Genomic DNA, 22,964 nt, shown 5'->3' with positions numbered 1-22,964 from the left:
TGTTGCCAAGTTGATGGAGAGGCAGGTAGTGTTGAGGAAATAGGTAGGAAGCAGAAGGACTTTGATTAGGAGAATGGAGAAGAAAGTGGCAAATGAAATACAGTGTTGGAAAATGCATCATCATGCACTTTGGTAGTAGAAATAGAAATAAATGTGCAGACTATTTTCTAAATGGGGAGAAAATCCAAAAATCTGAGATGCAAAGGGACTTTGGAGTCCTTGTGCAGAACATTCTAAAGGTTAACTTGCAGGTTAAGTCGGTGGGGAGGAAGGCAAATGCCTTCATTCATTTCAAGAGGTCTAGAATACAAGAGCAAGTCTGCGAAGCTGAGGCTTTATAAGCATGATGAGGCCTCTCCTTGAATATTGTGAACGGTTTTGGGCCCCTCATCTAAGAAAAGTTGCGATGGCATTGGAGAGGGTCCAGAGGAGGTTCACAAGGATGATTCTAGGAATGAAAGGGTTATCATACGAGGAACATTTGATGGCTCTGGGTCTGTACTCACTGGAATTCAGAAGGATGAGGGGAGATCTTATTGAAACCTTTTTAATGTTGAAAGGCCTAGACAGAGTAGATGTGAAAGGATGTTTCCCATGGTAGAAGAGTCCAGGACAAGAGGACACAGCATCAGAATAGAGGGGCACCCTTTCAAAACAGAGATGTGGAGAAACTTCTTTAGCCTAAGGATAGTGAAGTTGTGGAATTTTGTTGCCACAGGCAGCTGTGGAGGCCAGGTCGTTGGGTGTATTTAAGGCAGAGATAGATTGGACATGGCATCAAAGGTTACAGGGAGAAGGCTGAGAACTGGGGTTGAAGAGGAGAAAAAAAGGATCAGCTATGATGGCGGAGCAGACTCGATGGGCCACATAGCCTAATTCTGCTCTAATGTCTTATGGTTTTATGATCTAAACTAATAACACACAAATAGTACTACTTCAATACTGAGCACACCTTTTAAACAATCATAGTATAGGTTCAAAAAGATATGCAGACCTCTGGGGTATTGCAAGTAATCTTCACATTAGTCCAAGAACTTTGTGCAGCTGATGTTGGAAGAGAGAAGCAACGCACACAGAATGCTGGAGGAACTCAGCAGGCCAGGCAGCATCTTTACCCTTAGGCTAAAGAGTAAACAGTTGACGTTTCAGGCTGAGACCCTTCTTCGGGCAGAAAGAAGACTATTTAGGGGTTTTATATTTTAATGTAATGTTCATTTGATCTTATTAACTGTAAAAGTAAATGTAATATCTAATATTGATTTTTAAAATAAGAAGCTTGCCTTTACTTAGGGTTTGCATAACCTTGGAGCTTAATGGCCATTGAAGCATTTTTGAAGTGCAGTTATTAACATAGTATAGAAAATACAGTAGCTTCTTTGCATACAGCAAATGCTTAAAGAAAGCAGTATGTTAATAACCAAATAACTTCAGTGTAGTGATAATGGTTGAGAGATAAAAATTGGGCTATGTACAGGGAGAATTCTCCATGTTATTTTGGAATATTGCCTTGCAATTTTTTGCATCCTCTTCAGAGGGCAGATGAAACGTGTATATTGTTTCACCCAAAAGATTTTAAGTTCAGACTTCTGAGAATGTAAAATTGATGCCCATGTAACTTGTATATTGTGTTTATGAATTGTCAGTATTGGTTGTGAAATGCCATCTATGTGGTATGTGCTTGATATCTTAAAACATTGCGTTGTGTTTATTAAATATCACAGAGAGCTGCCAATTGGCTTACAATAAGTCAATTTTTATCCTGTTCTTTTTGTTGTCTCATAGTATGAGATTTATAAGTACCTGCACCGCTTGAGCAGTAGAAGTTGAGACATACTAGGCACCTTAGATTGCTTGTGTTTCACATGGCAGACACCACTTAATGGACCAGTTTTTGCTTATCTATATACATAAGCTAAACTTTAATTAATAGATCTGACCGTATTCAAGTTTTGATTCTTGTTATCACTGGTGGATAGTGCTGTTATATTTATTTAAATGATGCAAAACAGGAAATACATCCATCCTGTATGTCACATCATCAGGCCCTTTGTGACTAAATCTGTGGAATTATCTTTTTTCACAAGAAATAAACATTTCTGGGACTGGCGGGGAAATCCAAGTGATTAATATAAAAATGTAATTTAAAATAATTCTTAAAGCAACTAGATAAACTATGTATCCTATTTTGTAGTTTTGATTGGTTTTGTAAAAGAATGTGTGCTTGGCAGGAGAATGATTGTATTGTTTCCGCCATCTGTTTCTGATATTGGCTAATTTCACTTTTCACTGAAGTTTAGTGGAATATAAAACTGCTGGACTGAATATAACCACCTGATTACATTAAAATTACACCAAGCTGTTTACCAAGACTGAGAAAAAAGTAGACAAACAAATTCCTTAGAACTGTCTTGGGGTGTCACTTTTTAAAAACATGGCTTTTAAATCCTTCAGTTGAGTAAAGCATATAAAAGGAATGGAATGAAGAAATATTTTTAATATATTCATAATGGATCTGTTAACCTTTTTCCTTCCATTACAGACTTTTCTCTACAATGAGGTATACTTATACAACATAAAGAGGAATGCATGGACAAAACTTGAAATCCCAAATCCACCAGCACCACGCTCTGCCCATCAGGTAAAACTTAGTTTGGTGAAGAAGAGAGGAACATTTTGTAAAATTTCATCTTTAAAGATTTGTATGTCCAATACATGTCAGCAGCTGGTCATGCGTAACATTTTAACTGCCTTGTTCAATACCCAGCCCAACTAAAGAAAAGTTAGCTTTTGTCAATATGTTCCAGTAAATCACAGCTTACAGCATGAAATTAAAATTCAACCATGCCAGTGAAGAAATCTTCAATTTTGTATTTCTCTGCATATGATGAAACCAGCATTTCGGAAGTCTAAAGGTTTGGAAGAAAATCCTGAGATAGGTTATTTTAGAAAGTACAGTAGGTTTATTATGCAACTGCTTTACAAGGTGACTGCTTTGAGTTGGTGGGCTTATCCATATTCAAAGAACCATCAGCTAGCCCAGATGAGTGTGTCACCACTGGCATGGACTTTATCAGCAAGTGTTTGTATGAAATAGGGCAATCCGGGTGTTCCCACACTGAAAAGCTTTGATGAATCACTTCCTACTGAAGTGTACAGCTGTGGTATTCAAATCACGTAACCCAGACCTTGACAAGAAATCAAGATATGACCACCATAAAGCTCTTTGGGATGCCAAGAGACAACAGCAATCAAAAAGAGTCCCAGGCCAGCTCTGTTTTGGCAGGGCTTGCATGGCATAAAGGGCAACAAAGCAAAGTCAGACAGCACCACAGACAACACGCACCTCTTCCTGATGAGGTTAACGCGTGCTCTGCAAGCTTGAAACACTAGAGAACTGGAGTATCACCACCCAACCCAACAGCCTCCAATACACATGAACCCACAGTCACCATTGTGAACGTAAGATCAATGTTTGAGAGAGAGAACCCATTGAAAGCATTAGACCCAAATGGTGTTCTGTCTGTGTTCTTGGATCCTGTGCAGATCAGCTGGCCAGGGTAATTTGCAGAAATGTTTAACCTCTCCCTGCTTCAGTCTATGGTTCCCACTTGCTTTAAGAATACCACTATCATCCCAGTGCCAAAGTAAAACAATGTTTCATGTGTTAATGAATACTGCTCAGTGGCTCTGGCATCCACTATCTTGAAGTACTGTGAGAGGCTGGTCATGGCGTGCATTAACTCTATCCTCCAGATAATCTCAACCCTCTGCAATTCGCCTATTGCTGAAAGAGATCTATGGTAGATGCCATCTCCCTGACTTTACGCTTATCTCTCGAGCATCTGGACAGAAAAGACACTTATATTGGACTATTGTTTATTGACTATAGCTTTAAGTCCAAGCAAATGCATCTCCAAACTCCTAGATTTGGGACTCAACACCTTCCTTTGCAATTGGATCTTTGACTTCCTGACCAACAGATTGCAATCAATAAGGATAAACAGTAACAGTTCTGCCACAGTGATCAATATTGGAGCCCCACAAGACTGCATCTTCAGCCCGTACTCCACTCCCTGTACATTCATGACTATGTGGCCAGATTCTGCTCTAACTCCATCCACAGTTTTGCAGATGATGCCACTGTGGTGGGCTGTATTTTAAATAGCAGTGAATCAGAGTACAGGAAGGAGGTGAGGAGCCTCATGACAACAACCTTTTCCTCAATCTTAGCAAAACAGAAAAGCGCGTTATTGACTTCAGGAAGGTGGGCACATGCTCTTGTTTATGTCAACAGTCATGAGATTGAGAGAGTTGAGAGTTTTAAGTACATCATTAATTGGCTGTTGTGGTCCAACCACATAGACACAATGGCTAGGAAAGCTCATCAACACCTCTACTTCCTCAGAAGGCTAAAGAAATTTGGCCTATTGCCTTTGACCTTCACCAACTTTTATCAATGCACCGTAGAAAGCATCCTATCTGGATACATCATGACTTGGTATGGCAACTGCTCTGCCTGTGACTGCAGCTCGGCGCATCGTGGAAACCAGCCTCCCTGCCATGGACTATCTACTCATTCACTGCCTCAGCAAAGCAACCAGCATAATCATTGACCCCACCAGCCTGGTAATTCTCTCCTCTTCTTCCTCCTCCTTCTATTGGGAGGAAGATACCAAACCCTGAAAACAAGTACCACCAGTCTCAGACAGCTTCTATCCCACTATTATAAAACTTGAATGGTTCCTAGTACAATAACATAAACTCTTCACCTTGCAATCTTCCACATTATGACCTTGCACCTTATTCTCTACCTGCATTGTACTTTCTCTGTTATTGAGATTTTACAAGGTAAAACAATGCACTGCTGTAACATATTGATCTGTATGAATGATACGCAGGCCGAGATTTTCACTGTACCTGGATACATGTGATGACAATAAACAAATTTAGTTCCTTAACATGATAGTCACATTCCTTAGAACCTTTGTCTTTTGGTTAGTTGTGTTATAGCAGAACAGGCTGTAGTCACCTTCAGAGGTTTAAACAGGTTTTCATGATCGTCATTGCATTGTAACCAATGTAGTCTGCATAACAGACAATAGACAACAGACAATAGGTGCAGGAGTAGGCCGTTCGGCCCTTCGAGCCAACACTGTCATTCACTGTGATCATGGCTGGTCATCCACAATCAGTATCCAGTTCCTGCCTTATCTCCATAACCTTCGATTCCGCTATCTTTAAGAGCTCTATCCATCTCTTTATTGAAAGCATCCAGAGACTTGGCCTCCACAGCCTTCTGGGGCAGAGCATTCCTTATATCCACCACTCTCTGGGTGAAAAAGTTTTTCCTCAGCTCTGTTCTAAATGGCCTACCCCTAATTCTTAAACTGTGGCCTCTGGTTCTGGACTCACCCATTAGTGGGAACATGCTTCCTCCCTCCAGCCTGTCCAGTCCCTTAATAATTTTATATGTTTCAATAAGATCCCCTCTCAGCCTTCTAAATTCCAGAGTATACAAACCCAGTCGCTCCAATCTTTCGACATATGACAGTCCCGCCATCCCAGGAATTAACCTTGTGAACCTCCGCTGCACTCCCTCAATAGCAAGAATGTCCTTCCTCAAATTTGGAGACCTAAACTGCACACAGTACTCCAGGTGTGGTCTCACCAGGGCCCTGTACAGCTGCAGAAGGACCTCTTTGCTCTTATACTCAATTTCCCTTGTTATGAAGGCCAGCATGCCATTAGCTTTCTTCACTGCCTGCTGTACTTGCATGCTTGCTTTCAGTGACTGATGTACAAGCACACCTAGATCTCATTGTGCTTCCCCTTTTCCTAACTTGACTCCATTTAGATAATAATCTGCCTTCCCGTTCTTACCACCAAAGTGGATAACCTTACATTTATCCACATTAAACTGCATCTGCCATGCATCTGCCCACTCACCCAGCCTGTCCAAGTCACCTTGCATTCTCATAACATCCTCCTCACATTTTACACTGCCACCCAGCTTTGTGTCATCGGCAAATTTGCTAATGTTACTTTTAATTCTCTCATCTAAATCATTAAAATATATTGTAAACAGCTCCAGTCCCAGCACTGAACCCCACTGGTCACCGCCTGCCATTCCGAAAGGGACCCGTTAATCGCTACTCTTTGTTTTCTGTCAGCCAGCCAATTTTCAATCCATGTCAGTACTCTGCCCCCGATACCATGTGCCCTGATTTTGCCCACTAATCTCCTATGTGGGACTTTATCAAAGGCTTTCTGAAAGTCCAGGTACACTACATCCACTGGCTCTCCCTTGTCCATTTTCATAATTACATCCTCAAAAAATTCCAGAAGATTAGTCAAGCATGATTTCCCCTTCGTAAATCCATGCTGACTCGGACCAATCCTGTTACTACTATCCAGATGTGTCGTAATTTCATCTCTTATAATTGACTCCAGCATCTTTTCCACCACCGATGTCAGGCTAACTGGTCTATAATTCCCTGTTTTCTCTCTTCCTCCCTTCTTAAAGAGAGGGACAACATTAGCCACCCTCCAATCCACAGGAACTGATCCTGAATCTATAGAATATTGGAAAATGATTACCAATGCATCCACGATTTCTAAAGCCACCTCCTTAAGTACCCTGGGATGCAGACCATCAGGTCCCGGGGACTTATCAGCCTTCAGACCCAACAGCCTCTCCAACACCATTTCCTGCCTAATATAAATTTCCTTCAATTTATCCATTACCCTAGGTCCTTTGGCCACTATTACATCTGGGAGATTGTTTGTGTCTTCCCTAGTGAAGACAGATCCAAAGTACCTGTTCAACTCGTCTGCCATTTCCTTGTTCCCCATAATAAATTCATCTGCTTCTGTCTTCAAGGGCCCAGTTTTGGTCTTAACTATTTTTTTTTCCTTTTCACATACCTAAAGAAGCTTTTACTATCCTCCTTTATATTCTTGGCTAGTTTACCTTCGTACCTCATTTTTTCTCTGCGTATTGCCTTTTTAGTTACCTTCTGTTGCTCTTTGAAAGTTTCCCAATCCTCCAGCTTCCCACTCATTTTTGCTGTGTTATACTTCTCTTTTATTTTTATACCGTCCATTACTTCCCTTGTCAGCTACGGCCTCCCTTTACTCCCCCCAGGATCATTCTTCCTCTTTGGAATGAACTGATCTTGCACCTTCTGCATTATTCCCAGAAACACTTGCCATTGCTGTTTCACTGTCATCCCTGCTAGGGTATTGTTCCATTGAACTTTGGCCAGCTCCTCCCTCATAACACCATAGTTCCCTTTGTTCAACTGTAATACTGACACTTCTGAGTTTCCCTTCTCCCTCTCAAATTGTAGATTAAAACTTATCATATTATGGTCACTACCTCCTAATGGCTCCTTTACCTCGAGGTCCCTGATCAAATCCGGTTCATTGCACAACACTAATACAAATAGTGTTCCCAAGTTCACTAATGTGCAGCATGAAAGCATGTTATAGTAGAACTACCTGTATAATACAAGAAGAAAAATTGGCATTCTTTTCATCATGATCTGTAAATGTAATGTATCATGTTAACATGTTTCTAATAACTTACAGTATTTGAAGTAAAATATTTCTCACAGCAAACTACAATATCTGTTTGGTTTTCCAAATAGGCTGTGGTGGTTCCTCAAGCAGGTGGACAACTTTGGGTATTTGGAGGAGAATTTGCATCTCCAAATGGTGAACAGTTTTACCATTATAAAGATCTTTGGGTGCTACATCTTGCCAATAGGATGTGGGAACAAATCAAGTAAGAGTTGTTTTATATATTTGGTATTAAGAAAGATGGTATACATATATTAAATACCATGTTTAAGTTTTAAGATATATCTGTCATAAATATAGTAAATCTTTTCGATATTTGTTGCTGATAACATTGTGAAATCACTTTACCCAATAGAATCTGATATGATAGTGTTTGCTAATATGGCTTTGGAGGACTGAAAGGCCTGTTCTGCAGCTTCTAAATAATGTAACAATTGAATCCATGCCTAATATTTTATGAGCCCTGAAAGGTTGTTAAAGTCCTACTTCATTGCCAGATTTGCTATATATGAATAAAATAAGTAAATATTTTCGTACATTCTTTAAGGTAAATAGGTTACAGAATCAAAATTACAGTTATGGATCTTTACAAATTTCCCAATATCCTAGCCAATCTAGTATAGAAGGCACTTCAACTCACTTTTGGGTTAATATCCTTCATTTGAAGCAAAATATCTGAATTACTGTTCTTTCTCAGTCAGTTAAATTGGTGGGATTGCCTTCCATTGGAACATGTTCAATTCTCCAGGAGATGTGTGGGTGTTTGCCAGCCTTGAAGACTTGTTTGGTTGGAAATAACATAAAACAGCCTGTAATTTGCTATGCTTCAAAATGCTTTCCTGTTGGCTATTGAAATTTGTTTCTGTATCCCTCAGCTGCTTGACAATGCTACACTAATTGCAAGCTATGATGTTCTGAAAGCATGAAATACTGGATTACCTCTATGGAAAAATAAACATTTCAAATAATTAATCATTCCAGCAGCATAATTTAAATATTGTATTCTATAATCATAATCAGAAGAAAAAACAAACTGTTAGAGCGCTAATGAAGTTGTCATTCAGCTAAACCAGGGTTGAAGCAATTGAACCAGTGAGAAGAATTTTAAATGTGGGGGAGTTGCAGCCAAAAGCACTAACCTTGAGTCTTGCAATCTGCTAATCTGGTTCGTTGTTTCATTTGGCTCAGTTCAGACTGGCTATCCCTGCAGACTGACAATCTTGAGGTTCCACTAATTGATTGTATCAGGATGACTCTTCAAATTGTGGTAAGACACATAAGCAATTGTAGCAATTATTATATGACATTTTGGCATGAAAACAATTAATATTAAGAGACTTGTAGACTGATTCATTGCAGTCAAAACTTTGAAAGGAACATACCATTATATATTAAAAAAAACACTAGACATCTGTTTCTGCTGCCATACTAGGCACTTGCTGTTAACCCCAGCCCTCCCTGATGCTACATGCCAGGACCCTGCTGTGAATATCTGCTTTCTGATGTAGCCCCAACAGTGAATCATATCGTAGCTCATTTTGTCCAAATTTCTGAGCTCCGCTGTAAAATTTCCATCACTATCTCCCTTGGTGCTTCACCCTATTCCTTCTTCCTGAACTTAAAAAAAAAACTTAGAAAACCTGTGTATTTTCTATTTAAAATGCTTCTTACATTAAAGTGCTAAAAACAAGTTTAAGCAGAGAATGTATTACATAAGGAAGGATAAGAAAAGGCTATTTAAGACAGAGACCTGCGTCCAGAAATAAAGATCATTGAGGAAGAGGGTCTAGCAAGTAATGCATTCTTTCCATAATGGAAGTGACATGGGCAAGGGTGGAGATGAGTAGCTCGAGCAGGGTATTTATTTGTAGTTTGCTGGAAGGACTGTGTCCTGTGTAAGGTAATGGACAGGAGAAATAGCCTAAGGATTCGGAAATAGGAATAGTAACAGGAAGCCTAAGCCAAACTAATATAAGTATGTTGTGTTACTTACCCTCTTAAGAATTTGGAGCATAAAGTAAACAAAGATATATTACTGAGGAATTTCTGTTGTGCAAATCAGCATTTCTTCCCATGGCTTCTATTAAGTCTGTGCACAAGACTTGTTTGTATCTCTTGGAATGAAAATGTTGTGGAATATAATGAAGCTCAAATAATGGTCTGACTGATGATTCAACCTTTAGTACTTCCTTAGTCACCTCTGCAGTGTTCTCAACCTTATTCAGTGTTCTCAGCATTACTTTGGAGCATGAAATGATGATGTCACTGGTGATCAACTGAGAGACTCCAAGCTGTTTCCTGTGAATGTTGCTTAATTATGTAATCATCATCTCAGGGATCCACAATACAGTTCAATGAGTTTGTAAATTATTGTTGATGTTCTTTAAAATGCCTGTCATCCAATCATTTAACATATTAAACAGCTAGATGAATGAAAGAAATGTATAAGAAGCTGAGACAGGTGCCTCAGAAAAGTATCTGTAAGCCACAATCTTGCAGAATTAACAGCTAAGGGAGGAAGTTTGAGAAAAATTGAAAAGATGCTACTCGCTATCATCATTGGACTCAGGTTTATTATTACTGACAACTGTCATGTTTTGTGGAAGCAGTACAGTGCGAGATATAAACTTACAGGTGTTGAACCCATGGCACTCAAAAATTTTGTCGGCACATGGTATGCATTGGAGCCCCTTGATTCTTTAAGCCCCACCCATAGTAAAAAAAAAAATACTAAGTGATTATATGTACTGTTGTGGCGACCCACTTTCTAGCACACACGAACCGGCTCACAACAGCGCGCGCAGGCAGAGGGCCGGCCCCAAAAAGGGCGCCAGGCCATCTTCACCAGCAGGGGGAAAATCCCGCGCGCGGAAAGGGTCTGGGAATATGCATTCCCCACAACAATCCCGCCCCAGGGAGGGCGGGAACGGGAAGGCTTTAAAGCAGGCTGCGAAGTTTGAATAAATCTCTTTCATCGCAACTTTAACTCACCGACTCCGTGTGGTTATTCTAGCGCTGTGTGTAGCACACCGCTACAATTGGTGACCCCGAGGGCCCAAACGATATTTGGACCAGAGATGACCGACGCCGTATCTGTTCACGCAGTTTCGTTAAAACTGCCAAGCTTCTGGACGCTGCGACCCCATTTATGGTTCGAACAAGCAGAAGCTCAATTCCACATTCGGCAGATAACCTCAGGGTCCACTCGCTACTACTACGTGCTGAGCTCCCTCGACCAGGAGACAGCTGCACAAGTTGAGGAGTTTATACAGTTGCCCCCGGAGGACGGCAAGTACACAGCATTCAAAGCCCTGCTCATAAGGACTTTCGGACTCTCACGGCGCCAACGAGCACGCCGCTTAATGCACCTGGATGGTTTGGGAGACAGGCCGCCGTCAGCATTAATGAACGAGATGCTGGCCCTGGCTGAAGGACACAAACCCTGCCTCATGTTTGAGCAGGCGTTCCTAGAGCAACTGCCCAAGGACATACGCCTGCTGCTGTCCGACGCAGATTTCAGCAACCCCCGGGAGGTGGCGGCCCGAGCAGATGTGCTGTGGAATGCCAGGAAAGAGAGAGGGGTGCCCGTTGCACAGATCACCAAGCCGCATGCCCAACGACAGACCAGACCAGGCCCGGCAGCAGAGCCTACAAAACCCGGCGACGGGAGTGAGGAGCCCAACGAACAATGGTGTTTCTACCACTAGCAGTGGGGCACAGAGGCATGCTGCTGCAGACCACCCTGCAAATTCCCGGGAAACGCCAGGGCCAGCCGCCGCTGATGGCTACGGCAGCTGGCCATCAGGACAGCCTCCTGTACATCTGGAACAAGCAGTCAGGCCGCCGTTTTTTGGTCGACACCGGAGCAGAGATCAGCGTCTTACCTCCAATGAGTTACGATACCCGCAACAGAGAACCGGGACCCACCCTGAGGGCCACAAATGGCAGCACAATACGAACCTATGGCACCCGCACAGTGCGGCTACAGTTCAGCTCCAGCCGGTTCACGTGGGACTTCACACTGGCCGCCGTGGCCCAACCACTCCTGGGGGTGGATTTTCTACGAGCCCACAGCCTGCTGGTTGACCTGCAAGGGAAGCGATTAGTCCACGCCAAGACTTTTCAAACGTTCTCCCTAGGTGAAGCACAGTTGCCAGCCCCACACCTGGACTCCATCACACTGTCTGACGACGAATTCAGCAAGGTCCTGGCGGATTTCCCATCAGTACTGACACCGCAGTTCACGGCAACCATGCCCAGACACGGAGTACAGCACCACGTCCCGACCCAGGGACCACCCCTCCACGCCCGTGCTCGAAGGCTTCCCCTGGACAAGCTCCGACTGGCGAAGGAGGAGTTCAAGAAGTTGGAGGAATTGGGGATCATACGACGGTCCGACAGCCCATGGGCCTCCCCCCTTCACATGGTGCCCAAGGCAACGGTGGGCTGGAGACCATGCGGTGACTACCGCAGACTGAACGAGGCTACAACGCCAGACCGCTACCCTGTGCCGCACATTCAAGACTTCGCAGCAAACCTACACGGCGCAAGGATCTTTTCCAAGGTAGACCTCATCCGGGGATACCATCAAATCCCTGTACATCCGGACGACATCCCCAAAACAGCACTTATCAACCCGTTCGGACTTTTCGAATTCCTCCGAATGCCGTTTGGTCTAAAGAATGCCGCACAGACTTTCCAGCGGCTAATGGACGCGTTGGGACGCGACCTGGACTTTGCATTCATCTATTTGGACGACATCCTCATAGCCAGCGGTAGTCAGCAGGAACATCTGTCCCACCTCCACCAGCTCTACTCCCGCCTGAGCGAATTCGGCCTTACAATCAACCCAGCCAAATGCCAGTTCGGACTCGACACCATTGACTTCCTGGGCCACAGGATTACTAAAGACGGGGCAACCCCGCTGCCCACCAAGGTAGACGCGGTCCGCAACTTCCCCCGACGAAACACAATCAAAGGCCTGCAGAAATTCGTGGGTGTGGTGAATTTCTACCACCGTTTCCTCCCCTCAGCAGCCCGAACCATGCGCCCCCTGTTCACCCTGATGTCGGGTAAGGGCAAGGACATTACCTGGGACGAAGAGGCTGTAACCGCTTTCGTTAAAACCAAAGAAGCCTTGGCAAACGCCGCGATGCTAGCGCACCCCAGAACGGACGTTCCTACTGCCCTCACGGTGGACGCATCCAACACAGCGGTCGGTGGAGTGCTGGAACAACTCATCGAGGGTCACTGGCAACTCCTGGCGTTCTTCAGCAAACACCTACGACCACCTGAACTCAAATACAGTGCTTTCGACCGGGAGCTATTGGCACTATACCTGGCAGTCCGGCATTTCAGGTACTTCTTAGAAGGTAGCCCCTTCACCGCGTTCACAGACCACAAACCGCTTACCTTTGCGTTCATGAAGGTGTCCGACCCCTGGTCGTCCCACCAGCAGCGACATCTGTCCTACATCTCCGAGTACACGACGGACATCCGGCATGTCTCTGGAAAGGACAGCGTCGTGGCAGACGCACTATCCGGACCTACCATACAGGCCCTGTCCCAGGGGGTGGACTATGCAGCGCTGGCAGAGGCACAGCAGGCAGACGCTGAGATCCCCAGTTACAGGACTGCAGTCTCCGGTTTGCAGCTCCAAGACCTCCCCGTAGGCCCAGGTGAGAGGACCCTACTATGTGACATAGCTACCGGCCAACCCCGCCCCGTCGTCCCAGCAGTCTGGCGCCGGCGGGTTTTTAAGTCCATTCACAACTTAGCGCACCCCTCCATCAGGACAGCCGTCCGGCTGGTCGCCAACAGGTTCGTGTGGCATGGACTGCGTAAACAGGTCAGTGAATGGGCCAAAACGTGCATGCAGTGCCAAACGGCCAAGGTGCAGCGGCATACCAAGGCTCCGCCGCAGCAGTTCAAACCCACCCGCCGGAGGTTCGATCACATCCATGTGGCTATCGTGGGGCCCCTGCCAGTGTCACGAGGAGTGCGGTACCTTCTAACTATGATAGACCGGTTCACCAGATGGCCAGAGGCAGTCCCGCTCACCGACACCACCTCCGAATCCTGTGCCCGAGCACTGATTGCAACCTGGGTAGCCCGCTTCGGGGTACCGGCCCACATTACCTCCGACAGGGGCGCCCAGTTCACCTCCAGTCTGTGGTCAGGTATGGCCAACCTTTTAGGATCTCAGCTACACCACACAGCTGCCTACCACCCACAGTCGAACGGACTAGTGGAGTGCTTCCACTGTCACCTGAAATCGGCTCTCATGGCCCGCCTGGAGGGGCCTAACTGGGTGGACGAGTTTCCCTGGGTCCTGCTCGGAATCCACACGGCGCCCAAAGAGGATCTGCACACCTCGTTGGCCGAGTTGGTGTACGGCGCACCCCTGGTAGTCCCAGGAGAGTTCATACCAGCCCCAAGGGGGCAAGAGGAAGAACCCACAGCAGTCCTGGACAGACTACGGGAGATGCTCGGTAACCTGGCCCCCATCCCCACTTCACAGCACGGACAGAGCCCAACCTGCGTACCCGAAGACCTGCAGAACTGTAAGTTTCTTTTTGTACGACGGGGCGGACACCGGGCACCACTACAGCGGCCCTACGAAGGGCAGTTTAAGGTGACCAGGAACAATGGGTCCACGTTCGTGCTGGACATGGGGGGAGAGAGGAGGTTTTCACGGTGGACCGACTCAAACCGGCCCATGTGGACTTGGCGCAGCCGGTCCAGGCTCAGGCACCACGGCGCAGGGGTGGACCTCCCAAACAGAGGCCGATCCAGACTGTAGACATTGGGGGAGATATCGCTGGTTCTGCGGGGGGGGGGGGGTTATGTGGCGACCCACTTTCTGGCACACACGAACCGGCTCACAACAGTGTGCGCAGGCAGAGGGCCGGCCCCAAAAAGGGCGCCAGGCCATCTTCACCAGCAGGGGGAAATCCCGCGCACGGAAAGGGTCTGGGAATATGCATTCCCCACAGCAATCCCGCCCCAGGGAGGGCGGGAATGGGAAGGCTTTAAAGCAGGCCGCGAAGTTTGAATAAATCTCTTTCATCGCAACTCTAACTCACCAACTCCGTGTGGTTATTCTAGCGCTGTGTGTAGCACACCGCTACACTGTCAAAGCAGTGCGTAATGTTTCTACAAACCAAGAGCAGTGAGATATTTTCACAGGAAATGTCTCACGCTGTCCTTGGTGTTCATATCAAAAGCCTACAGAATGGTTCAAAGGATTCATTTGGGCAGATTAGTGTGTTGAATTTTTTTAGGAAAAATATCTAAATAGATGGTAAGAAAATACAGGTTTCCCCCGCCATCCGAAGGTAGAGCGTTCTTATGAAATGGTTCGTAAGCCGGAATGTCGTAAAGTGAAGAAGCAATTACCATTTATTTATATGGAAAAAATTTGTGAGCATTCACAGACCCAAAAAATAACCTACCAAATCATGCTAAATAACACACAAAACCTAAAATAACAGTAACATATAGTAAAAGTAGGAATGATATGATAAATACACAGCCTATATAAAGTAGAAATACTTTTCTACAATCATTGTCGCACTACTCTCCGTAGTGAAAATCTCACGCAAGCGCTCTGGGCAGAAACACAGCACGAGCGCTCGTGGCAGAAACACTCTCCAGTAACTTTTAAGCTATGAAGCTTCCAAATCATACCAAATAACACATAAAAATACACAGCCTATACAAAGTAGAAATAGTGTATGTACAGTGTAGTATCACTTCGTTCACCACGATCGAAGCCTTAATTATGTCTAGTTTTATGCTAAGTGTAACACCCTTACGAGCTCTTTTAGGCCTTTCCGATACCTTAAAACTCATCTTGCTAATGGCTGCTCACAGGCACATGTTTAAGCAAGGACGGCTAGAATGCAGTTCCGGGAGAGGAGCTTGACTGCTCGGGGCGCGCACTGCCTTTTTTTCGTAACAATGAAAACAACTTCTATTAGCGAAAACAAGTAACTAATGTAGGTCTTTCGTAAAGCGAACGTTCGAAAAGCAGGGGACACCTGTAGATTAAAAAAAAGAGGAAAGAATGAAAGGAAGGCTGTTGAAATGATCAAAAGTCACCTCATTTACCTCTGTCATTGCACACTTTTTTTCTTTCTATTTGTCTTTTCCCTCTCCTCCTGTATCCCTCTTAACAGTCTCTGCACGCACACCCTCATTTGGTTGGTCTTATTTTTGACCTCTCCATGATATGTGATCTTATTCTTGCCCATCTCTCTCTCCCTCTCCAGTATACACGTCGCTAAGATCTCTAGATTTGACTAGACTTCGGAGTGGAGCCTGTTGAGTTGTTTATGCCATATGATATCCAGGAGTAAACCAGGCAGCTGTACAATTAGATCATGGCTAAATATGACCTCAAATCCATTCATTATTTTTTTGTTACTATTCCTTTATACTGATAGCTGAAAAAACATCAGCTTCTGTCTTGAAAATCTTAAATGACCTTCCAGAAATTTTTCTTTGGGATTATAATTCCAGAATTACAATGTCTAACATACAAGGGAATAAATGCTTTCTGATTTCATGTCTAAAATGGGCAAGCTCTAATTTTAGTGCTGTACCTCTGTTCTGTAATTCCCCATTGGAGATAATGACCTCTAAAGGTACCCTCTTGAGTTAACTCGTGTAAAATTAGATTTGCTCTGTCCCAAGTAACTAGATCCTTTAATCCCTAGGATCAGTCTAGTGAATCTTTGTTGTATCCTTTCCAAGGCTAAAGTATCTTTCCTAAGTTGTGATACACAAAGTGAATGCACTCTCAAAGTGAGATATGATCTCTTTGTGAATAAGGCAAAACTTCCTCCTCTTTGTAATCCATTGCCTTATCAACATTGCAAGATATTTTGACCTTTAAAACGATTCAATTTAGAAGAATGTTAATAAGGGTGTAAAGAATCCTTGTAAAGGGTTGAAAGAAACTGCTTCCAGTTAAAGATGGCACTGCTGAAGGCAAGCGACAACTTACCAGCAGTTAACAAAACAAGAAATACAACTAAATACTTTGTTAATCACACTTTTTTAGTTTAAAAAAAAAATTATGGTAAACGATCACCACAAATGATGTAAAGGTAACCGAAGGCGAGGCTGAGTTGAAGGTCAAAGCATGTGGTTGTGAGTCTTAAGTTGAGGCAAACAGAGCAGAGGAGAGACAGGTTCAGGGCCTGTTCACCTAAATTGAGGATGAAGTTTGATCAATCTAAGCACTGGGCCAGTTTGGAAAGGTCGGTACAAGCTGAGATGTGGCGGCAGTGTCCAGGCCCTGAGTGTATCGATGTGACAGGGCCCGGGTCTTAGAATGAGGAATGACTTGATGTTTGGATGATTTAAACGTTGGACCAGATGGATTGAAAAGGCAGGGTGTCAGGACCAGAGGCAAAGGTTGGACTGATTCTGCGCGTTAGTCTGCAAGGTTTACCGTGCTCTTCACTGCACTGAGACTATGGCCTGCTCCAGGCTTCGTGTCTGCAGGCTCCGCAATGTACTGAGCTGAGACTGTGGCCTGCTTCGGCTGCTTCCTTCCCCAACAATTGACACTCTCAACCACGTCAATCTATTAGCTGCTGTTCTGCTTTCTACCCCTCCTCCCATCCAGAGCAAGGATATGATTTCCCTCGACATTCTTTCACTTCAGCAGCCTTTGACTCTCATCCTCCATAATTGCACCACCTTCATTGAGAAGCCAAAATTATAACTTACCTTTCAGCATGTTGGAGGTACTGTTTCCTCCATGTGTAGATTTTACTTCTCTGCCCATACTTAGTGTCCTTCTAGCACCTTTCCACTGACCAGCAATCTAAACATTTCTTCCAGGCGAAGAAGTGATTTGTTTGCATTTCCTCCAGTTTATTCTACAGTATTCGGTGTTCGTATATAGTGTGCTCCACATTGGAGAAAGCAAATGTGACTCTTTGGAATACCTCCATTTACTCTGTAAGGATAACCCACTCAGTTTAATTCATTATCCCACTTTCAATTGTACCTCTGTCTTTGGCCCCTTATTCTATTCTGGTGAAGTCTGGCATAAACTCAGCAAAGAGCATCCAGTCTTTCACCTGGACAGGCTACAGCACTTATGGACTTGATGTTAAGTTCAACGACTTTAAATAATCTACCTTTTGGGTGTGTATCTGGAATTGTCCAGTTCTGATACAAAAATTGAGATGGCTAAAGGTGCTCAACAGGCCAAGAGCCACCTCTGAAAAGAGAGAAACAGTGATGATATTTCAGGGACCTTTTGATGTGTGGGAGTCATGACATGGGTGCAGTATGGCTTGCTATATGTTTCCAATATTTTATATTTTTCTTTCAGACATCCAGTGATCTTGCCCAATTCTGATATAAGGCATTAACTTGGTTTCTCTCTCGCCACTAATGCCAGCTGTCCTGATGAGCTTCTCCAAAATTCTCCTTAATTTATGTTTCCTGGTAAACTTCTTTTCCATAACACAAATTTCTTAGTTTGTTTCTTTCTTATCTCTCCTCTCAGTCCCAACAGAATAGTAGTTTACAAGCCTCCTTCACCCTCTCTCAACCAACACCAAATGGTGCCATTAATTTTCTCTTTGACGTTTCCCTTATTCTCCCTATCTCTCTTCTCTGCAACTCAAAATAGAATCAGGATTACTGTCATTGATATATGTTGTGAGATTTGTTGTTTGGTGGCAGTAGTACAGTACAAAAAAAGTGCAAAAGTAGGGAACTGCAAGGTTCTGTTCAAGGACTGCTTAGAAATCAAATGGTAGAGGGGAAGAAACTGTTCCTTAAAACAGGCTTCTGTATCTCCTCCTTGATGGTTGTAATGAGAAGAAGGCATGACCCGGATGGTGAGGGTCCTTAATGATAGATGACGCCTCCTTGAGGCACCGACCTTTGAAGATGTCCTCAGTGGTGGGGAGGGTTGTGCCCATGGTGGAGAGGGCCAAGTCTACAAACTTTTGCAGCCTCTTTCAATCCTGCATATTGAAGCCTCCATGCAGAATACTTTCTACTTTCTTTGTGACTGCATTAATGCATTGATCCTATGATAGATCCTTTGAGATTTTGATGGCAAGGACTTGAAGCTGCTTATCTTTTCCACCACAGAACCCTCAATGATAACTGGTGTATATTCTCTTGACTTCCACTTCCCGAAGTTCACAATCAATTAATTGATCTTGCTGAGGTTGAGCGCACTCAACCAGCCAATCTGTCTCACTCCTTTATGCCAGCCTTGTTGCCATCTGAGATTCTGCCAACAACAGTGGTGTCAACTGCAAATTTATAAATGTTGCTTGAGCTGTGCTTAGCGACACAATCATGAGTGAAGTGAAAGTAGAGTAGTGGGCTTAGCTGATATCCTTGGGCCACATAGTTGCACGGAGGAGATGTTATTGCTGATCTGCACTGGCTGTGGTCTCTCGATGATGGTGTTGAGGATCCAAATACGGAGGGAAGCAAAGAGGCCAAAATTTTTAAGCTTGTTGATTCGTACTGAGGGGATGTTGATGTTGAATGCTGAGGTGTAATTGATAAGCAGCAGCCTGATATGATTTGCTGTTGTTCAGGTGCTCCAGGGTTGAGTGGAGAGCAGTGAGATTGTATCTGCTGTAGACCTTTTGTGGCAGTAGGCAAGTTATAATGGGTTCGGGTCCTTGCTCATGCCAGAGTTAATTCTGGCCATGACCAACCTTTTATTGCACTCCATCACATCTACTGTGATAGAGTTCCAGACGATAGTCTCTGAGATAGCTCACCCTGCTCTTCTTGGGCGCCAGTATGATTGCTGCCCTTTTAAAGCAGATGGGAATCTCCAACAGCAGTAATGAGCGATTGACGATATCCTTGAATACTCCAGCCAGTTGGTTGGAACATGTTTTCAGTACCCTGCCAGGTACCCCATTGTATAAACTTGATTTCAGAAATTTCCTGGTTCTTATGAAGGGCCATCAAACTGAAATAGATGTTGCTTAACCTAATGAGTATTTTCAACATTTCTTGTATATTTTTAAGACTTCCAGAATTGTGGAAAAAATTTCTGATTCAATGCCATAGTTTGAGATGATTTGATATCATCTGGATTAGTATTTATTTATGGGAAGTAAATACTGGTCTTTCCAGCAATGGCTGCATTTTGCAAATGACTAAATAAGGTGAAACTGTACTTTATCATCTTCTGAAACTATATTAAAAAATAACTTGGCAAATCTGTTGTTTTTGATTTTATGTTTAATGGTTTGCCTTGAGTTTAAGCAACTTTTGAATAAATTCAAAGCAACCTCATGGACTCTGCAGTTAACTCAATAATTTCAGATATGATTTTCAGGTTCTTACTGCAGATTTCCAAATTTAAGTCTATTTTAATATTTTAGTTTACTAATTTCTCTTGTTTACTGCATCATGAATAATCTTTTGTTTTTACTTTTGCCTTTTGCTTTACCATCTATTGCTGTACAATGTTTTGATTGATCGAATCAATTATAGATATTTCCTTTTATTGTACACTCCTTTTTTCTGCCAATTAAAATTATGACCTATAAATTTAAACTCCTTTTTCAGCAGTATGCACTGGAAAATTGTTTCATTTCCAAGTGAAATTTAGATATCACCATTTTCAGGGTGGTTTAATCTTCGCGGGGAATTTAACAGGATACTTCAGATTCTCATTTACTCAAGCTTCAAAGGACCAATTTGCAGATGAGTTACACATGTGATGGTATCATATCCCATAAAGCACTCCTTGTCATTCCTGAAGCCATCAGGCTTTCATCGTTCCACAGTAGAGTCTGGAACCTACCAGCACTTATAACCATATAACAATTACAGCACGGAAACAGGCCATCTCGGCCCTTCTAGTCCATGCCGAACTCTTACTCTCACCTAGTCCCACTGACCTGCACTCGGCCCATAACCCTCCATTCCTTTTCTGTCCATATAGCTATCCAATTTAACTTTAAATTACAACATTGAACCGGCCTCAACCGCTTCTGCTAGAAACTCATTCCACACAGCTACCACTCTCTGAGTATAGAAGTTCCCCCTTATGTTACCCCTAAACTTTTGCCCTTTAACTCTTGTTACGTACCCCATAACTGGGTTGCCAAACCAGCAGAAATGGACTACTCAGTTGGAGTCTGGATTACTGGAACTAAGAAAGTTTTATTAAAGAAATAAGCCACACAGTACTCTAATAGTAAGGATATAAATGCAACAGGTTAGCAATGAATAAACACACATGTACACAGAACTAGGATAATAGGGTCAATCAAGCTCTATCGCAGTCTAGGGGTAAGATGATCATTCACAAGTGACAGAGTTCAGATTAGTTCAGTTTGCAGTGATCGCTGTCGTGCCTTTGGAGAGAGAGAGAGAACGAATGAATATGCAAATCGGATTCCAAACAGACCTTCGATATTTCTCGCAGTTAGCTTTCGGGCGAGCCCTTTGTAATGTCTTCTGAGGTCACCGACTGTGACCCCTCCATTCCAGACACGATCGTTCTTCAGCGGTGAACCCGGCACCCAGGAAGAGCGGACACACAGCAGGTTCCCGCCGACCGTATCTTTCCACCCTGTGCGTCTATGGCTGGTCCCGCGACCAGACCTCCAAAACTCCCACCGACTTGTGGGGGCGCACCGCTTCCAGGGTCTCGTTACCTTGTGGTGTCGTGTGTCGGTGTCTTAGCGAACCTGCCCCTTTTTATCCCCCTGCTGGGGTATCGCCTGTCCATCACACTTCAAACAGTTCAGGGTTCAAAAGGAGCTGGTCTTGACAATACTCAGACCGGTGTCTCCTTCCGTTAAACTCTCTTGTCTCTTCATTAACATTTCCAAATGCTGCTCCATTGTCTCAGTTAGCTCTCTCTCCTGAAGACAGGTGGCAGATCAACTGTTGATCCCATTGGTGCTAGCACAGGACAGTTAACATCTTAGTCTATGTGTACTTTTGTAACCCTCTTTCGTCACACTCTCAACTCATGTCCTCTTGTTTGAATCTCCCCTGCTCTCAATGGAAAAAGCCTATCCACGTCAACTCTGTCTATTCTCCCTCATAATTTTAAATACCCCTATCAAGTCCCCCCTCAACCTTCTACACTCCAAAGACTAAAGACCCAACTGGTTCAACCTTTCTCTGTAACTTAGGAGATGAAACCCAGGTAACATTCTAGTAAATCTTCTCTGTACTCTCTCAATTTTGTTGACATCCTTCCTATAATTCGGTGACCAGAACTGTACACAATACTCCAAATTTGGCCTTACCAATGCCTTATACAATTTCAGCATTACATCCTAACTCCTATACTCAATGCTCTGATTTATAAAGGCCAGCATACCAAAAGCTTTCTTCACCACCCTACCCACATGAGATTTCACCTTCAGGGAACTTATGCACCATTATTCCTAGATCCCTCTGTTCTACTGCATTCTTCAATGCCCTACCATTTACCATGTATGTCCTATTTTGATTAGTCCTACCGAAATGTAGCACCTCATATTTATCAGCATTAAACTCCATCTGCCATCTTTCAGCCCACTCTTCTAACTGGCCTAAATTTCTCTGCAAGCTTTGAAAACCTACTTTATTATCCACAACTCCACCTTAGTATCATCTGCATACTTACTAATCCAATTTACTACCCCATCATCCAGATAATTAATATATATGTCAAACAACATTGGACCCAGTACAGATCCCTGAGGCACACCACTAGTCACCGGCCTCCAATCTGACAAACAGTTATCCACCAGTACTCTCTGGCATCTCCCATCCAGCCACTGCTGAATCCATTTTACTACTTCAATATTAATACCTAACGATTGAACTTTCCTAACTAACCTTCCGTGTGGAACCTTGTCAAAGGCCTTACTGAAGTCCATATAGACAACATCCACCGCTTTACCCTCGTCAACTTTCCTAGTAACCTCTTCAAAAAATTCAATAAGATTTGTCAAACATGACTTTCCATGCACAAATCCATGTTGACTGTTCCTAATTAGACCCTGTCTATCCAGATAATTATATATACCATCTTTAAGAATACTTTCCATCAATTTACCCACCACTGATGTCAAACTCACAGGCCGAAATTCAACTTGGAATTCAACTGATAACTATCCTTTGTAACTTGCCATCTTTCTCAAGGGCTTTCCACTTTCCCCAGCTATCTGCCCCCATACCCTAGTATAATCCATTTCCTGATGTCAGATACTAGAGACAATCAATTTAAAGCAAGAGGGAGGAAAATCAAAGGTGATGCATTGAGCAAGTTTATTTTTAAACACCAAAGGGCAGCTAAGCATAGTGGCGGACACAGGTACAATAGTGATGTTTAAAAGGCTACAAGGAATTGAGGGATATGGGTC

At 43.6% G+C, this 22,964-nt stretch overlaps 1 protein-coding gene across 3 annotated transcripts in view; it reads left to right on the top strand.

Annotated features, from left to right (window-relative positions):
- klhdc4 (kelch domain containing 4) overlaps positions 1–22,964 on the top strand; it is a 98,801-nt gene that overhangs the window by 29,424 nt on the left and 46,413 nt on the right. For 2 of the 3 annotated variants that reach the window (XM_072279724.1, XM_072279723.1), the window contains exons 4-5: positions 2,540–2,638; positions 7,650–7,786. In XM_072279724.1, coding sequence (XP_072135825.1) covers positions 2,540–2,638; positions 7,650–7,786 — 236 coding nt within the window. Of the gene's footprint in view, positions 1–2,539; positions 2,639–7,649; positions 7,787–13,963; positions 14,145–22,964 lie in introns of those variants that run through there. The other variant, XM_072279725.1, reaches the window with a different exon arrangement.

The sequence above is a fragment of the Mobula birostris genome, chromosome 15, assembly GCF_030028105.1.
Source record: "Mobula birostris isolate sMobBir1 chromosome 15, sMobBir1.hap1, whole genome shotgun sequence".
NCBI lineage: Eukaryota > Metazoa > Chordata > Chondrichthyes > Myliobatiformes > Myliobatidae > Mobula > Mobula birostris.
Note: the sequence above shows the minus strand (reverse complement) of the source record. Positions and strands in the feature narration are given on the sequence as shown.